This window comes from Rhinopithecus roxellana, chromosome 10, assembly GCF_007565055.1.
Source record: "Rhinopithecus roxellana isolate Shanxi Qingling chromosome 10, ASM756505v1, whole genome shotgun sequence".
In the NCBI taxonomy this organism is placed as follows: domain Eukaryota; kingdom Metazoa; phylum Chordata; class Mammalia; order Primates; family Cercopithecidae; genus Rhinopithecus; species Rhinopithecus roxellana.
In genome coordinates this window covers 13,615,712-13,629,358 of record NC_044558.1, presented here as the reverse complement: position 1 = coordinate 13,629,358, position 13,647 = coordinate 13,615,712, and the positions used below count along the sequence as shown (strand labels likewise).

The 13,647-nt window shown below is 45.3% G+C and overlaps 1 protein-coding gene across 1 annotated transcript in view; it reads left to right on the top strand.

Annotated features, from left to right (window-relative positions):
* The window catches only part of GPR19 (G protein-coupled receptor 19), a 44,329-nt gene extending 42,456 nt beyond the window's left edge, over window positions 1–1,873 (top strand). Inside the window, exon 4 of the mRNA XM_010371007.2 lies at window positions 289–1,873. Coding sequence (XP_010369309.1) covers window positions 311–1,558 — 1,248 coding nt within the window. The 5' untranslated portion in view covers window positions 289–310 and the 3' untranslated portion in view covers window positions 1,559–1,873. The remainder of the gene's footprint in view (window positions 1–288) is intronic.
* The last annotated feature ends 11,774 nt before the right edge of the window (window positions 1,874–13,647 follow it).

The window sequence follows — 13,647 nt, the reverse complement described above, 5'->3', positions numbered from 1 at the left end:
AGGATATGTGTAGGGGTGGGGCTTGGTATTAAGACTAAGGCTCAAGAGAAGGTGAGATCAGAGAGAGCCTGAGCTGGGATCTGCTGAAACAGCTCCTAAAATGAAAACAAAATGGGGGCCAGGCTTTTTCTGGATAATAGTTATGTTTTCCTGCCAATGCACAAGTCCTACTCATAGACAAATGACAACCAATCTAAATGTCAAATAAGATCATTCGCCTTCATAATCATAACCAACCTGTATGACACCTTTTTAACAGGAGGCCTCATTCTTCTTTTCCCCATCCAGAATTAAGAGAAAAAAAGTGAATATGGTCTTTGCTCACAGAATGGATAACAGCAAGCCACAGCTGATTATTCCTACACTTCTGGTACCGCTCCAAAACCGCAGCTGCACTGCAGCAGCCACACCTCTGCCAAGCCAGTACCTGATGGAATTAGGTGAGGAGCACGGCTGGATGAGCAACCAAACACATCTGCACTATGGACTGAAACCCGGGGAAGTGGCCACAGCCAGCATCTTCTTTGGGACTCTGTGGTTGTTTTCTATCTTCGGCAATTCCCTGGTTTGTCTGGTCATCCACAGGAGTAGGAGGACTCAGTCTACCACCAACTACTTTGTGGTCTCCATGGCATGTGCTGACCTTCTCATCAGCGTTGCCAGCACGCCTTTCGTCCTGCTCCAGTTCACCACTGGAAGGTGGACGCTTGGTAGTGCAATGTGCAAGGTTGTGCGATATTTTCAGTATCTCACTCCAGGTGTCCAGATCTATGTTCTCCTCTCCATCTGCATAGACCGGTTCTACACCATCGTCTATCCTCTGAGCTTCAAGGTGTCCAGAGAAAAAGCCAAGAAAATGATCGCAGCATCGTGGATCTTTGATGCAGCCTTTGTGACCCCTGTGCTCTTTTTCTATGGCTCCAACTGGGACAGTCATTGTAACTATTTCCTGCCTTCCTCTTGGGAAGGCACAGCCTATACTGTCATCCACTTCTTGGTGGGCTTTGTGATTCCATCTGCACTCATAATTTTATTTTACCAAAAGGTCATAAAATATATTTGGAGAATAGGCACAGATGGCCGAACAGTGAGGAGGACAATGAACATCGTCCCTCGGACAAAAGTGAAAACCATCAAGATGTTCCTCATTTTAAATCTGTTGTTTTTGCTCTCCTGGCTGCCTTTTCATGTAGCTCAGCTATGGCACCCACATGAACAAGACTATAAGAAAAGTTCCCTTGTTTTCACAGCTATCACATGGATAGCCTTTAGTTCTTCAGCCTCTAAACCTACTCTGTATTCAATTTATAATGCCAATTTTCGGAGAGGGATGAAAGAGACTTTTTGCATGTCCTCTATGAAATGTTACCGAAGTAATGCCTATACTATCACAACAAGTTCAAGGATGGCCAAAAAAAACTATGTTGGCATTTCAGAAATCCCTTCCATGGCCAAAACTATTACCAAAGACTCAATCTATGACTCATTTGACAGAGAAGCCAAGGAAAAAAAGCTTGCTTGGCCCATTAACTCAAATCCACCAAATACTTTTGTCTAATTTCTCATTCTTTCAATTGTTATGCACCAGAGATTAAAAAGCTTTAATTATAAAAACAGAAGCTATTTACATATTTGTTTTCCCTCAACTTACCAAGGGAAATGTTTTATATTGTAAAATGCATTCATTTGTTTATTGTGGTTTTTGTGGGTTTTATTTTACTTGCTTTTTATGTTTTAGGGAAAGCAGTCACTTTGAGCTACAGCCAACAGTCCTTTTACTATTAATATATTAGTTACATGCATAAAAAAGAAAATGCTTTCTTAACACTTATTTACTGTTGGTTCAAAAACATAAACCTAAGCCATACACACAGTCGTTAATTAATGATTCAGTCATTCAGTCTAGTTTCATTTTGTTTTGTTTTTCTCCTCCTTACTGAAGTTTTATAACTATGGGCTTCAGTTCCAAATGAAATCCCCATGTCACCTATCTCAGAGATTTATATTTCTTTCACTAAGCAACATTTATGATGAGTTAATAGTGTATAGGTTGTCACGTTACCGTCCTCCAAGTAACCACGAGCCAGATCTGCTACGGAAAGCACGTCATATATTGGAACTTGCTGGGAAGTCTTCTGTGGTTGGATTTTAATCAGGATTCTTAGTGGGGAAAAGCATAGAGTTACCTAATTTCTCTTGCTCTTTCTCTTGTTTTTATCCTCCCTTAATCTAAGCAGCTGATGAAGCCTTGAAAAATGCAAAGTCAATGCAATGTTTTCCTGACATCTGTGTCCCATCTAGGCTGTGTCTAGGACATTTACCTCCCATTTTTGAGTTATATACAAGTAAATGGGCAGGTGCTGTTGCTAGCATATCTAAAAAATGCCAAAGACAGAAATGACAGATGGCATTTCTCTGTACAGGCTCTGCAATTCAAGCCGAGACTTTCAGCTGCCCAGCCCTACCCCTATACACCAGGACAGCAAGGGCAAGGACTGCCTTCCTCATTCTCCTAGAAACTCGAGGCCATTTCTCTAGCCAGAGCCTGGTCTCCCTCATCTCTCTCCAGGGCACAGCACCATACCCTGGCCGAGCTCAAACTCTTCTTTCCCTGTGATAACTAAGGAATGTGTTTCCTCTGGTTCCCAGATCTCCATTATTTCAAATCGAGGACCAGCCAGCACATTTAAAAAATGTTTTTATTTAAACAATAAAGGGTTTAGAGACAAGACTGGTATGCATTTTCACGCCCTAGTTAACAAGAGCTGCAAATAATAACTCCAGTTGTTCAGCAATTTTACATGCATTATCTCCTTTATCCTCTCAACAATTCTGTGATATACTTATTATCATCCCTTTTGTAGATGAGCAAACTGGAACTCAAAAGTTACGTGACCTGCCCAAGCTGGAATGTGACAGAGCTGGTATTCAAACTCGGGCCTCTAACCGCATGTCTGTCTGTCGCTCTTTCCTTGACATTTCGGATGTCTCCCTAGAGAACACGAGGGGCCAAACCCATCCAGGCCTTGAAGGGCTTCCTGACCACTGCCTTGGTAGAAGTCAAAGGTCTAAGAGAATTTGGCTGTTCTTTTTTCTTTTTTAATTTTTTTTTTTTTTTTTTTTGAGCCGGAGTCTCACTCTGTTGTCCAGGCTGGAGTGCAATAGCGTGGTCTTGGCTCACTGCAACCTCTGTCTCCCAAGTTCAAGTGATTCTCCCGCCTCAGCCTCCCAAGTAGCTGGGATTACAGGCACCTGCCACCACACCCAGCTAATTTTTGTATTTTTAATAGAGACAGGGTTTCACCATGTTGGCCAAGCTGGTCTCAAATTCCTGACCTTAGGAGATCTGCCTGCCTCAGCCTCCCAAAGTGCTGGGATTACAGGCCTGAGCCACCGCGCCTGGCCTCTTTTTTATTTTCAATTTTAAAACATCAGCTGAGGCCGGGCGCGGTGGCTCAAGCCTGTAATCCCAGCACTTTGGGAGACCGAGTCGGGCGGATCACGAGGTCAGGAGATGGAGACCATCCAGGCTAACACGGTGAAACCCCGTCTCTACTAAAAATAAATACAAAAAACTAGCCGGGCGAGGTGGCGGGCGCCTGTAGTCCCAGCTACTCAGGAGGCTGAGGCAGGAGAATGGCGTGAACCCGGGAGGCGGAGCTTGCAGTGAGCTGAGATCCGGCCACTGCACTCCAGCCTGGGCAACAGAGCGATACTCCGTCTCAAAAAAAAAAAAAAAAAAAAAAAAAAAAAAAAAAAAAAAAAAAAAAATCAGCTGAATTTGCCGGCTGGGTGCGGTGGCTCAAGCCTGTAATCCCAGCACTTTGGGAGGCCGAGACGGGCGGATCACGAGGTCAGGAGATCGAGACCATCCTGGCTAACACTGTGAAACCCCGTCTCTACTAAAAAAATACAAAAAACTAGCCGGGCGAGGTGGCGGGCGCCTGTAGTCCCAGCTACTCAGGAGGCTGAGGCAGGAGAATGGCGTGAACCCGGGAGGCGGAGCTTGCAGTGAGCTGAGATCTGGCCACTGCACTCCAGCCCCGGCTACAGAGTGAGACTCTGTCTCAAAAAAAAAAAAAAAATCAGCTGAATTTAAGATTCATTGGTGATTCTTAAAAAGGGTCTAGTTGAAATGTAATGAGCCGGCCCTCACCTGTTCCTTGGCTGTAGATAGGTTCTTGGACTTGTGCTGCGGAAAGTTTATAATAAGAAGGGAAACCTGTACCTTCCTACCTCCCGGACACAAGGGAATGAGACAAGATTGCGTTTTGATATTTGGGACAAAGAATAACAAAACATTTAATCTACAAAACATTTACAGAGCTGATGTTTTTAAGTTGAGAGACTTTGTTTAATCACAAATTCCAAAGATAGAAATAATATATCATGGCCGGGCGCGGTGGCTCAAGCCTGTAATCCCAGCACTTTGGGAGGCCGAGATGGGCAGATCACGAGGTCAGGAGATCGAGACCATCCTGGATAACACGGTGAAACCCCGTTTCTACTAAAAAAAAATACAAAAAACTAGCCGAACGAGGTGGCGGGCGCCTGTAGTCCCAGCTACTCGGGAGGCTGAGGCAGGAGAATGGCGTAAACCCGGGAGGCGGAGCTTGCAGTGAGCTGAGATCCGGCCACTGCACTCCAGCCTGGGTGACAGAGCGAGACTCCGTCTCAAAAAAAAAAAGAAATAATATATCATATTTTTCTTTCTCCCTTTTCCCCTCCTCCCCACATTCTTATCCCATCATCAAATGGCTCTAAAACAACAAAATGTGCCAAATATTTCTTTCACTTAGCCCTTGAACTTCATGGTTCAGACTTGTTAAAATATAGGCGACCCCTGCCGTGGTTGTGCTGTTTGTCTTTTTACGTGAAATATTATGTTTTAGAGTTACAGTGTGAAAAGTTTAATTTGTTTCCATCTTATTTTTATATATTTGTAGGTCTCAGTTTCAATGGAAAAGAATGACGCTAGGTGATTTCTAAGCTCTGTTGTGTCTAATGTTCTGGGAGTTTACTACAGTGGGTGGGTATTCAGTGAGACAATGTCATACAAGCTCTTGTGTAAAGAGGTTGGTTTTTTTTTTTTTTTTTTTTTTTTTTTTTTTTTTTTTTGAGACGGAGTCTGGCTCTGTCGCCCAGGCTGGAGTGCAGTGGCCGGATCTCAGCTCACTGCAAGCTCCGCTTCCCGGGTTCACGCCATTCTCCTGCCTCAGCCTCCCGAGTAGCTGGGACTACAGGCGCCCGCCAGCTCGCCCAGCTAGTTTTTTGTGTTTTTAGTAGAGACGGGGTTTCACCGTGTTTGCCAGGATGGTCTCGATCTCCTGACCTCGTGATCCACCCGTCTCGGCCTCCCAAAGTGCTGGGATTACAGGCTTGAGCCACCGCGCCCGGCCGGTTTTTTTTTTCTATTTAAAACAGAGTCTCGTTCCGTTACCCAGGCTGGGGTGCAGCGGCACAATCAGCTCACTGCAACCTCCATCTCCCAGGTTCATGTGATTCTCGTGCCTCAGCCTCCCAAGCAGCTGGGACCACAGCCACCACGCCCGGCTAATTTTTGTATTTTTAGTAGAGACAGGGTTTTCCCATGTTGGCCAGGCTGGTCTCGAGTGATCCACCTGCCTCAGCATCCCAAAGTGCTGGGATTACAAGCATGAGCCACCATCCCGGCCAGAAGGTATTTTTTAATCCCCCAAATAATGACAAATTAAGAGTATTAAGTCACATTCAAGAGAGCCCCAAAGTCGCATGACCTGTATTAATTCAGCTATGTTCTCTCAGGGTGTTGGTAATTCACCGTATTTTTGTTTAGCTTAATACTCAGCATTCCTGGTGTCTCTCTTCATCCTGAATTTGGAGGAGGCTTCACATAATGCACAGATTGATAAAAATTTGCTTAAGTCCACAACACAAGAACATCCTTCACTACACCTCACATTTACTCCACAAGAATTAGAATTAAGCCACAGGGAGACAATGAGGTGCACCACAGACCCAGATTCATGTGGCCTCCAAACAGGAGTCCAAGCAAGGCAACAGTGGGAAGCAGGCTCCAGAGTAGAGGCAGTTCTCCTACCTGGCTCCAGGTTCTCATAAACTGTGGGAGGGGAGGGAAGGGACAGGGATGCATCCTTTGAGTGGAATGTGAATTCTCTCTTTCTTCTCATCTTCATTGAATACATTAACGTCCAGCCTGCTGCTGAGTCAATAAGCACATCCTGCCCAGATGCACTTGCCTGTGAGCCTTTCTTCACAGGATTAGCCCCCATGCCTGGAGCTGATACCCTGGGCCAGACTTCTCCCTCAGAAATGACAATTTTATTCTTGGTGGAGGCCCATCTCCACCAAGCATGTGGGGAGTGGAGTCGTTTGCCAGAGACTCTGGCCAGAGACTGCTGGCAATTTCACCTCTCCCCGTGGGCACAGACCCTCTTCCACCCTTCCATCCTTGCTGCCGTTTGCACAAGCTCGCTTTGAAGCCACATAACCAAGCTCAGCTGGGAAGACCTGATCAGGATCCGCTTCCAGGTTATGCTCCTCTAAAAACCATATGTAAAAGAAGCAAGGGATTAGACACTTTTAGAGCAGAAGGGACGTTGGGAGACCTAACCCAAGTCCTTCATTAGTTAGAAGCGGAAATTGAGACCAAGAGAGGTGAAGTTAGGGCTAACTTACAACGTCTCCTATCCACCAGTTCAACTTTCTTTCCACTTTGCCCTTTGGCTTGCTGTGGCATGATTTATTGATTTATTGATTTATTGATTGATTTATTTATTATTTGAGACGGAGTCTCACTCTGTCACCCAGGGTGGAGTGCAGTGGTGCAATCTTGGCTCACTGCAACCACCACCTCCTGGGTTCAAGCTATTCTTCTTCCTCAGCCTCCCAAGCAGCTGGGAATACAGGCATGTGTCACCACGCCCAGCTAATTTTTGTATTTTTAATAGAGACGGGGTTTCACCATATTGGCCAGGCTGGTCTCAAATTCCTGACCTTGTGATCCACACACCTTGGCCTCCCAAAGTGCTGGGATTACAGGCGTCAGCCACCACGCCCGGCCTGATTCATTTATTTTTTAATACATTAGTTTTATTTATTCCTCAGCACTTTGGGAGGCCAGCGAGGCAGATCGCTTGAGCCCAGGAGTTTGAGACCAGCTTGGGCAACATAGTGAGACCCCTCATCTTTACAATTAGCTGGGTGTGGTGTGCATGCCTGTAGTCCCAGCTACCCAGGAGGCTGAGGTTGCAGCTGAGATCTGCCACTGCACTCATCTTGGCTCACTGCAACCTCCACCTTCCAGGTTCAAGTGATTCTCCTGCCTCAGCCTCCTGAGTAGCTGGGTTAACAGGCCTCGTGCCACCACGCCCTGAAAATTTTTTTGTATTTCTAGTAGAGACGGGGTTTCACTATGTTGGCCAGGCTGGATGTATTCGATTTTTAAAATCCGAACTGTGTGCAGGAGAGTATGAAAGGAATACATAAGCCTTCACCGTTCATTTAACCTGCTAATTCATCTGTGAAAATGATGACCTTAGAGTGCCGTAATTAGAGAACAGTGGAAACAAACCGACTTCCTCTAACAGTTTTCCAGAATGACCGCTTGATGGCACTGTGACTTGTGGGCAGAGCCCACTACCTCTTCACAATGCCTGTCACACTGGCGACTTCAGGGAAGTCCTCGTCTCATAGCAACAAGACAGGGAAAATTGCTGAGCACCCAGAAGCAGCTGTAGATTAAGTAATCAATCAGTGTGTTCAAAACACAAAGCATTGAAACACTGGAGGAAATTCCAAAATAATACCCTTTTCAGACATGAAATCACTAGTCAAAATATTGTTTTAAACCCATTTTACAAATGTGATCATTTTCAAAAAAACTCCATCAGACCACCAAGCTGGCATGAGTGCCACCCACAGTTGGCCAGGCCGTCTTTTCCTTTTCCGCTCTTTTCATCACTGACTCAGAGAATTCATGGACTTTTTCATAGCAGTGTATCTAGAGTTGCCCTACAAGTGAATGTTCATATGCTGCTGGTGAGTAGGCAGTTCAATTTATTTTAAAGTCAGCCCCTACAATCTGGGCCATTCTGAACTTTTTTGCACAACTGAACGCTTCAAGAGCTCTACATTTTCTTTCTCAGAAGCAGCCTCTTCTATGTATATATATTTTTTATTTTTTAGTAGAGACGGAATCTTGCTTTGCCACCCAGGGTAGTCTTGAACTCCTAGCCTCAGTGATCCTCCTGCTTTGGCCTCCCAAAGTGCTGAGATTACAGGTGTGAGCCACTGGCCTGGCCAGAAGAAGCCTCTTTAAAAGAATTGCTTTACAGACTCTCTGTGAACCCTAATTAAGTTCTATATGTAGGGTTATGCAATTTGGATTCACCAATAATTTGAAGAATGTATGAGTTTAGTTCCGCAGAAGAAAGATCTCCAACAAATGCTGGGCTCTGCCGTGAGGAGTTCACATGTATCTGGTTTGAGGATTATGATGCAGATCTGGAGGTCTTGAAACACAGGCTGGTTCCCAGCAGGCAGGCAGGAAGGCAGTTCCAGTTGTTTACCCACAACCCCTAGATATAGGAGATTCAAACTCCTTGAGGGGAATTCTGAATGAATCCTCTCTATTCTGCTTCCCTGCGGTATCTTCCAAAGAACTGTCTCCTTTAAGAGACTACTGTACCTTTGGCCAGTAGGACCCTAACTATGCTTGCTCAGGAGGGACAATAAGACCATAGCACAGACCGCTGGACAACAAAATAGTAGCTGTGAAGAGTTGCGTGGTGGGGAGGATGGCAGCACAACAGCTGAGAAGAACGGATGGGTCTCTGCCCATCAGTCAAGGGTCATTTCACTTCCATGCTCTCTGGTTCTCTAGGCAGATGCACTGCACTTGAATGACCCTTTACAAATCAGAAAAAAAAAATAGGTACAACACTCCAGTGAGATAGCCAACCAGCACCGTTGTCCTTAGTTACACAATAGTACTGTATTCTTGAAAATGGTTATTTTCAAGGGCTCTGGAGTCAAACTTTCTGGGTCCAAGTCCAGGTTCTGCTTACCAGCTATTTAAGGAAATTGTTCTCAGACCCCGCCTTCTCCATGATTAAAATGGGGGAAATAACAGTACTTACCCATATTAGGGTTCTCCAGAGAAATGGAACCAATAGGAAATATGCATAGATGATGGATGGATGGACAATTACTTTTAGGAACTGGTTCATGCAATTTATGGGTGCTGCTGGCAAGGTTGAAATCTGTAGAGCAGGCCAGCAGGCAAGATTTGATGCTGCAGCCTTTGTTTGTTTGTTTATTTTTTGGAGACAGGGTCTCACTTTGTCACCTAGACTGGCTGGAGGGCAGTGACACAATCTTGGCTCCCTGCAGTCTCAACCTCCCGTGTTCAAATGATCCTCCTGCCTCTGCTCTCCAAATATAATAGCTGGGACTACAGTTGAACACCACCATGCCCAGCTAATTTGTCTTGTTTTGTTTTGTTTTGGGGCTTTTTTTTTTTTTTTTTTTTTTGGCAGCTTAAAACCACACACATGTATTATCTCATAGTTTCAGTGGGTCAGAAATCTGGACACAGCTTAACTGCTTAACAGTGAATCTTCTGATTCACAAGGCTGCAATCAAGGTGTCAACCAGGGTGGGGTCTCATCTGAAGGCTCAACTGAGATAGGATCTGCTTTCAAGCTCGTGTGGTTGTTATCAGAATTCAATTCATCAAGGGCCTCAAGTCCTTGCTGGTTGTTGGCCCTCAACTCCTTGCACATGGGCCTCTCCAGTATGGCAGCTTGCTTCATAAAGCATCAAAGGAGAGGGGCTGCTATCAAGACAGAAGTTGCTATCTTATGTAACCGAAGCATGGAAGTGACATTCCATCACCTTTCCTGTGTTCTGTTGGTCAGAAGCAAGTTAACAGCTCTTGCCCACACTCAAGGGGAGGGGCCAGACATGAATGTCAGAGGCAGGTACATGGGGTGGGGGACATTTTAGAGGCTGTCTACCACTACAAAATGACATGTGGTGGAAACTAAATCGGTCTCTTACCCTAGACTTTTCTCCCAGTACCTCTCTCTAGAGGTAAAGGTTATTGAGTTTTTTGTTTTTGTTGTTTTTGTTTGGTTGTTTTCTGAGATGGACTCTCACTTTGTCACCTGGAGTGCAGTGGCGCTATCTCGGCTCACTGCAACCTCCACCTCCCTGGTTCAAGCGATTCTCCTCTTCAGCCTCCCTAGTAGCTGGGCCTACAGGCGCCCGCCACCACGCCCAGCTAATTTTTGTATTTTTAGTACAGACAGAGTTTCACCATGTTGGCCAGGATGGTCTTGATCTCTTGACCTCATGATCTACCCGCCTCAGCCTCCCAAAGTGTTGGAATTATAGGCGTGAGCCACCGTGCCAGACCTGTTTATTGAGTTTTTAAAAAGCATAAACCCTGGCCAGGTGTGCTGGCTCATGCCTGTAATCCCAGCACTTTGAGAGGCCGAGGCAGGTGGATTACCTGAGCTCAGCTGGGCAATATGATGAAACCCCGTCTCTACTAAAATACAAAAAATTAGCCAAATGTGGCAGCGTGCACCTGTAGTCCCAGCTAAGAGGCTGAGACAGGAGAATTGCTTGAATCCAGGAGGCGGAGGTTACAGTGAGCCAAGATCGCGCCACTGCACTCCAGCCTGGGTGACAGAGTGAGACTCTGTCTTCAAAAAAAAAAAAAAAAAAAACACCAGACATATAAACCTTTAGAAACCCAGAAACAGCCTCTGTATATAAAAGCTAGGATATGATTAGATATATCACACCCCTTAAAAATACAATTATACAGCCCAGGCACAGTAGCTCATGCCTGTAATCCCAGCACTTTGGGAGGCCGAGGTGGGCAGATTGCCTGAGGTCAGGAGTTTGAGACCAGCCTGGCCAAAATGAAGAAACCCCCGTCTTTACTAAAAATACGAAAATTAGCAGGGCATGGTGGCGGGCGCCTGTAATCCCAGCTACTTGGGAGCCTGAGGCAGGAGAATCGCTTGAACCCGGGAGGCAGAGGTTGCAGTGAGCTGAGATCATGCCACTGCACTCCAGCCTGAGTGACAAGAGCGAGACTTTGTCTCAAAAAAAAATTTAAAAATACAATTATACAAACTATTTGGTACTTTGCTGTTTTCACTTCATACATCTTGTTTACTCTAATGTCAGGATATTCTTTTTAATGACTGCATGGTACTCCATTGTAAGGATGTAACGTAATTTATTTAACCATCCCCTTATTAATGGTCATTTAAGTTGTTTGCAGTCCTTTGCTCTTATAGACCATGCCCAGCTAATTTTTGTATTTTTCTTAGTAAAGACAGGGTTTCACCATGTTGGCCAGCCTGGTCTCAAAATCCTGACCTCAGGTGATCCGCCCATCTCAGCCTCCCGAAGTGCTGGGATTACAGACGTGAGCCACCACGCCTGACTGGTTTTGGTTTTTGTAGAATGTTTATATCTTTGCTCATCTAGAATTAATTTTGTCAAAGGAAAGAAGTATCTAATTTAAAATGGGGGCTGGGCGTGGTGGCTCACGTTTGTGATCCCAGCACTTTGAGAGGCTGAGGCGGGCAGATCACCTGAAGTCAGGAGTTCGAGATCAGCCTGGCCAATATGGCGAAATCCTGTCTCTACTAAAAATACAAAAAATTAGCCAGGTGTGGTGGTGCACGCCTGTAATCCCAGCTACTTGGGAGGCTGAGGCAGGAGAATGGCCTGAACCCGGGAGGCGGAGGTTGCCGTGAGCCCAGATAGCGTCATTGCACTCCAGCCTGGGTGACAAAGCGAGACTCTATCTCAATAAATCAATCAATCAATCAATAAAATGAGAACTGGCCAGGCACAGTGGCTCACTGTGGATCATGCCTGTAATCCCCGCACCTTGGGAGGCCAAAGCAGGCAGATCACTTGAGCCCAGGAGTTTGAGACCAGCCTGGGAAACATGGCAAGACCCCATCTCTACAAAAAATACCAAAAAATTAGTTGGGTATGGTGGAGTATGCCTGTAGTCCCAGCTACTTGGGAGGCTGGGGTGGGAGGATCACGTGAGCCTGGGAGGCAAAGGTTGCAGTGAGCTGAGATCATGCCACTGCACTCCAGCCTAGGCAACAGACCAGACCCTGTCTCAAAAGGAAAAAAAAAGAAGAATCAGCCTCTATAGCACTGAAGTATTTTGAAATATATTTATTTCATTCAGGCCATGAAAGGACCTAACGAACCATCCCAGACCAATATTTGCATGTACCTCTTTGACAACTAGACTTTTGTATGCCATATTCATAGTCTCTTTCTGAAGAATGCTGAATAAACTCTACCACCTTCTGACTCTTTTGATTTCCATTTTCTTTGTTCTGATCATCCTCCATCTAGTCATATATTCTCATAAGAGGGCAGAATTGGTTTGTACTTAATAAATTATATCACATTTAGGTATGCTTTCTTGAGATTCTACCAAAGTCACCTTGATTGGAATTTAGGAAGCTCTCCTAAAGCTCAGTCATTTGTTAACTGATGATCTCTGGTTTATTCCATAGTTAACGGCATTCATTTGTTGTGGTAGACATTGTTAGTTGTACTTCCTAACAGCCACTCTACCTCTTTCCTTGCTAACAGCACTAATTTTGTTCAGGTGTGAAGTAGCAATGACGTGATGGTTTTAAGGGATTAACTGTGTTTTAAGTTAATGGCAATTCCTTTCCCTCTTATCAGTGATTGGCTTACTGGTGTTCATATAGCCCAAACTTCTGACCAATGAGATGTAAAGATAAGTCTGTTGAGAAGGCATCTGGGAAAGGTTCTTCTCCCTGATAAGATGAAGTAGTGAGGCAGAAAAATAGGGTCTGGAGGCAGGGAACATAAGGCTGATTCACACTTCAGCTATGACAGGAAATATCCTCTCCATAGGGCATACACTGAGTAAATGACTTTGTAAACTCACAAAAACTCTGTAACAGGATCTTTGAGCCCCTACGCACAGGCTGGCTCCCACACTGTGGAGTGTACTTTCATTTTCAGTAAAACCCTTCATTCCTTCCTTGCTTTGTTTGTGCGTTTTGTCCAATTCTTTGTTCAAAACATCAAGAACCTGGAGACCCTCCACTGTTAACAGTAGCAAGAAAGAACTCCTTTTCCTCCTTAGACCATGGTTGCGAGAGTGATGCCTGGAGAGTGATGCCTGGAGAGTGATGCCTGGAGCAGTCGTCTTACCACCGTGAGCGGGTAAGCTGAGGGTGAAAGCCAATCTGCAGAGGATGGTGGAGCAGAAGGAAGGAAAGATTCTGTTTTTTTTTTTTTTTTTTTTTTTTTTTTGAGACGGAGTCTTGCTCTGTCACCCAGGCTGGAGTGCAGTGGCGCGATCTCAGCTTACTGCAACCTCTGCCTCCCAGGTTCAAGCGATTCTCCTGCCTCAGCCTCCTGACTAGCTGGGATTACAGGCATGTGCCACTGCACCACCACGCCCGGCTAATTTTTTGTATTTTTAGTAGAGACGGGGTTTCCACATGTTAGCCAGGATGGTCTCGATTTCCTGACCTCGTGATCCACCTGCCTTGGCCTCCCAAAGTGCTGGGATGACAGGCGTGAGCCACTGCGCCCGGCCGATTCTGGGTT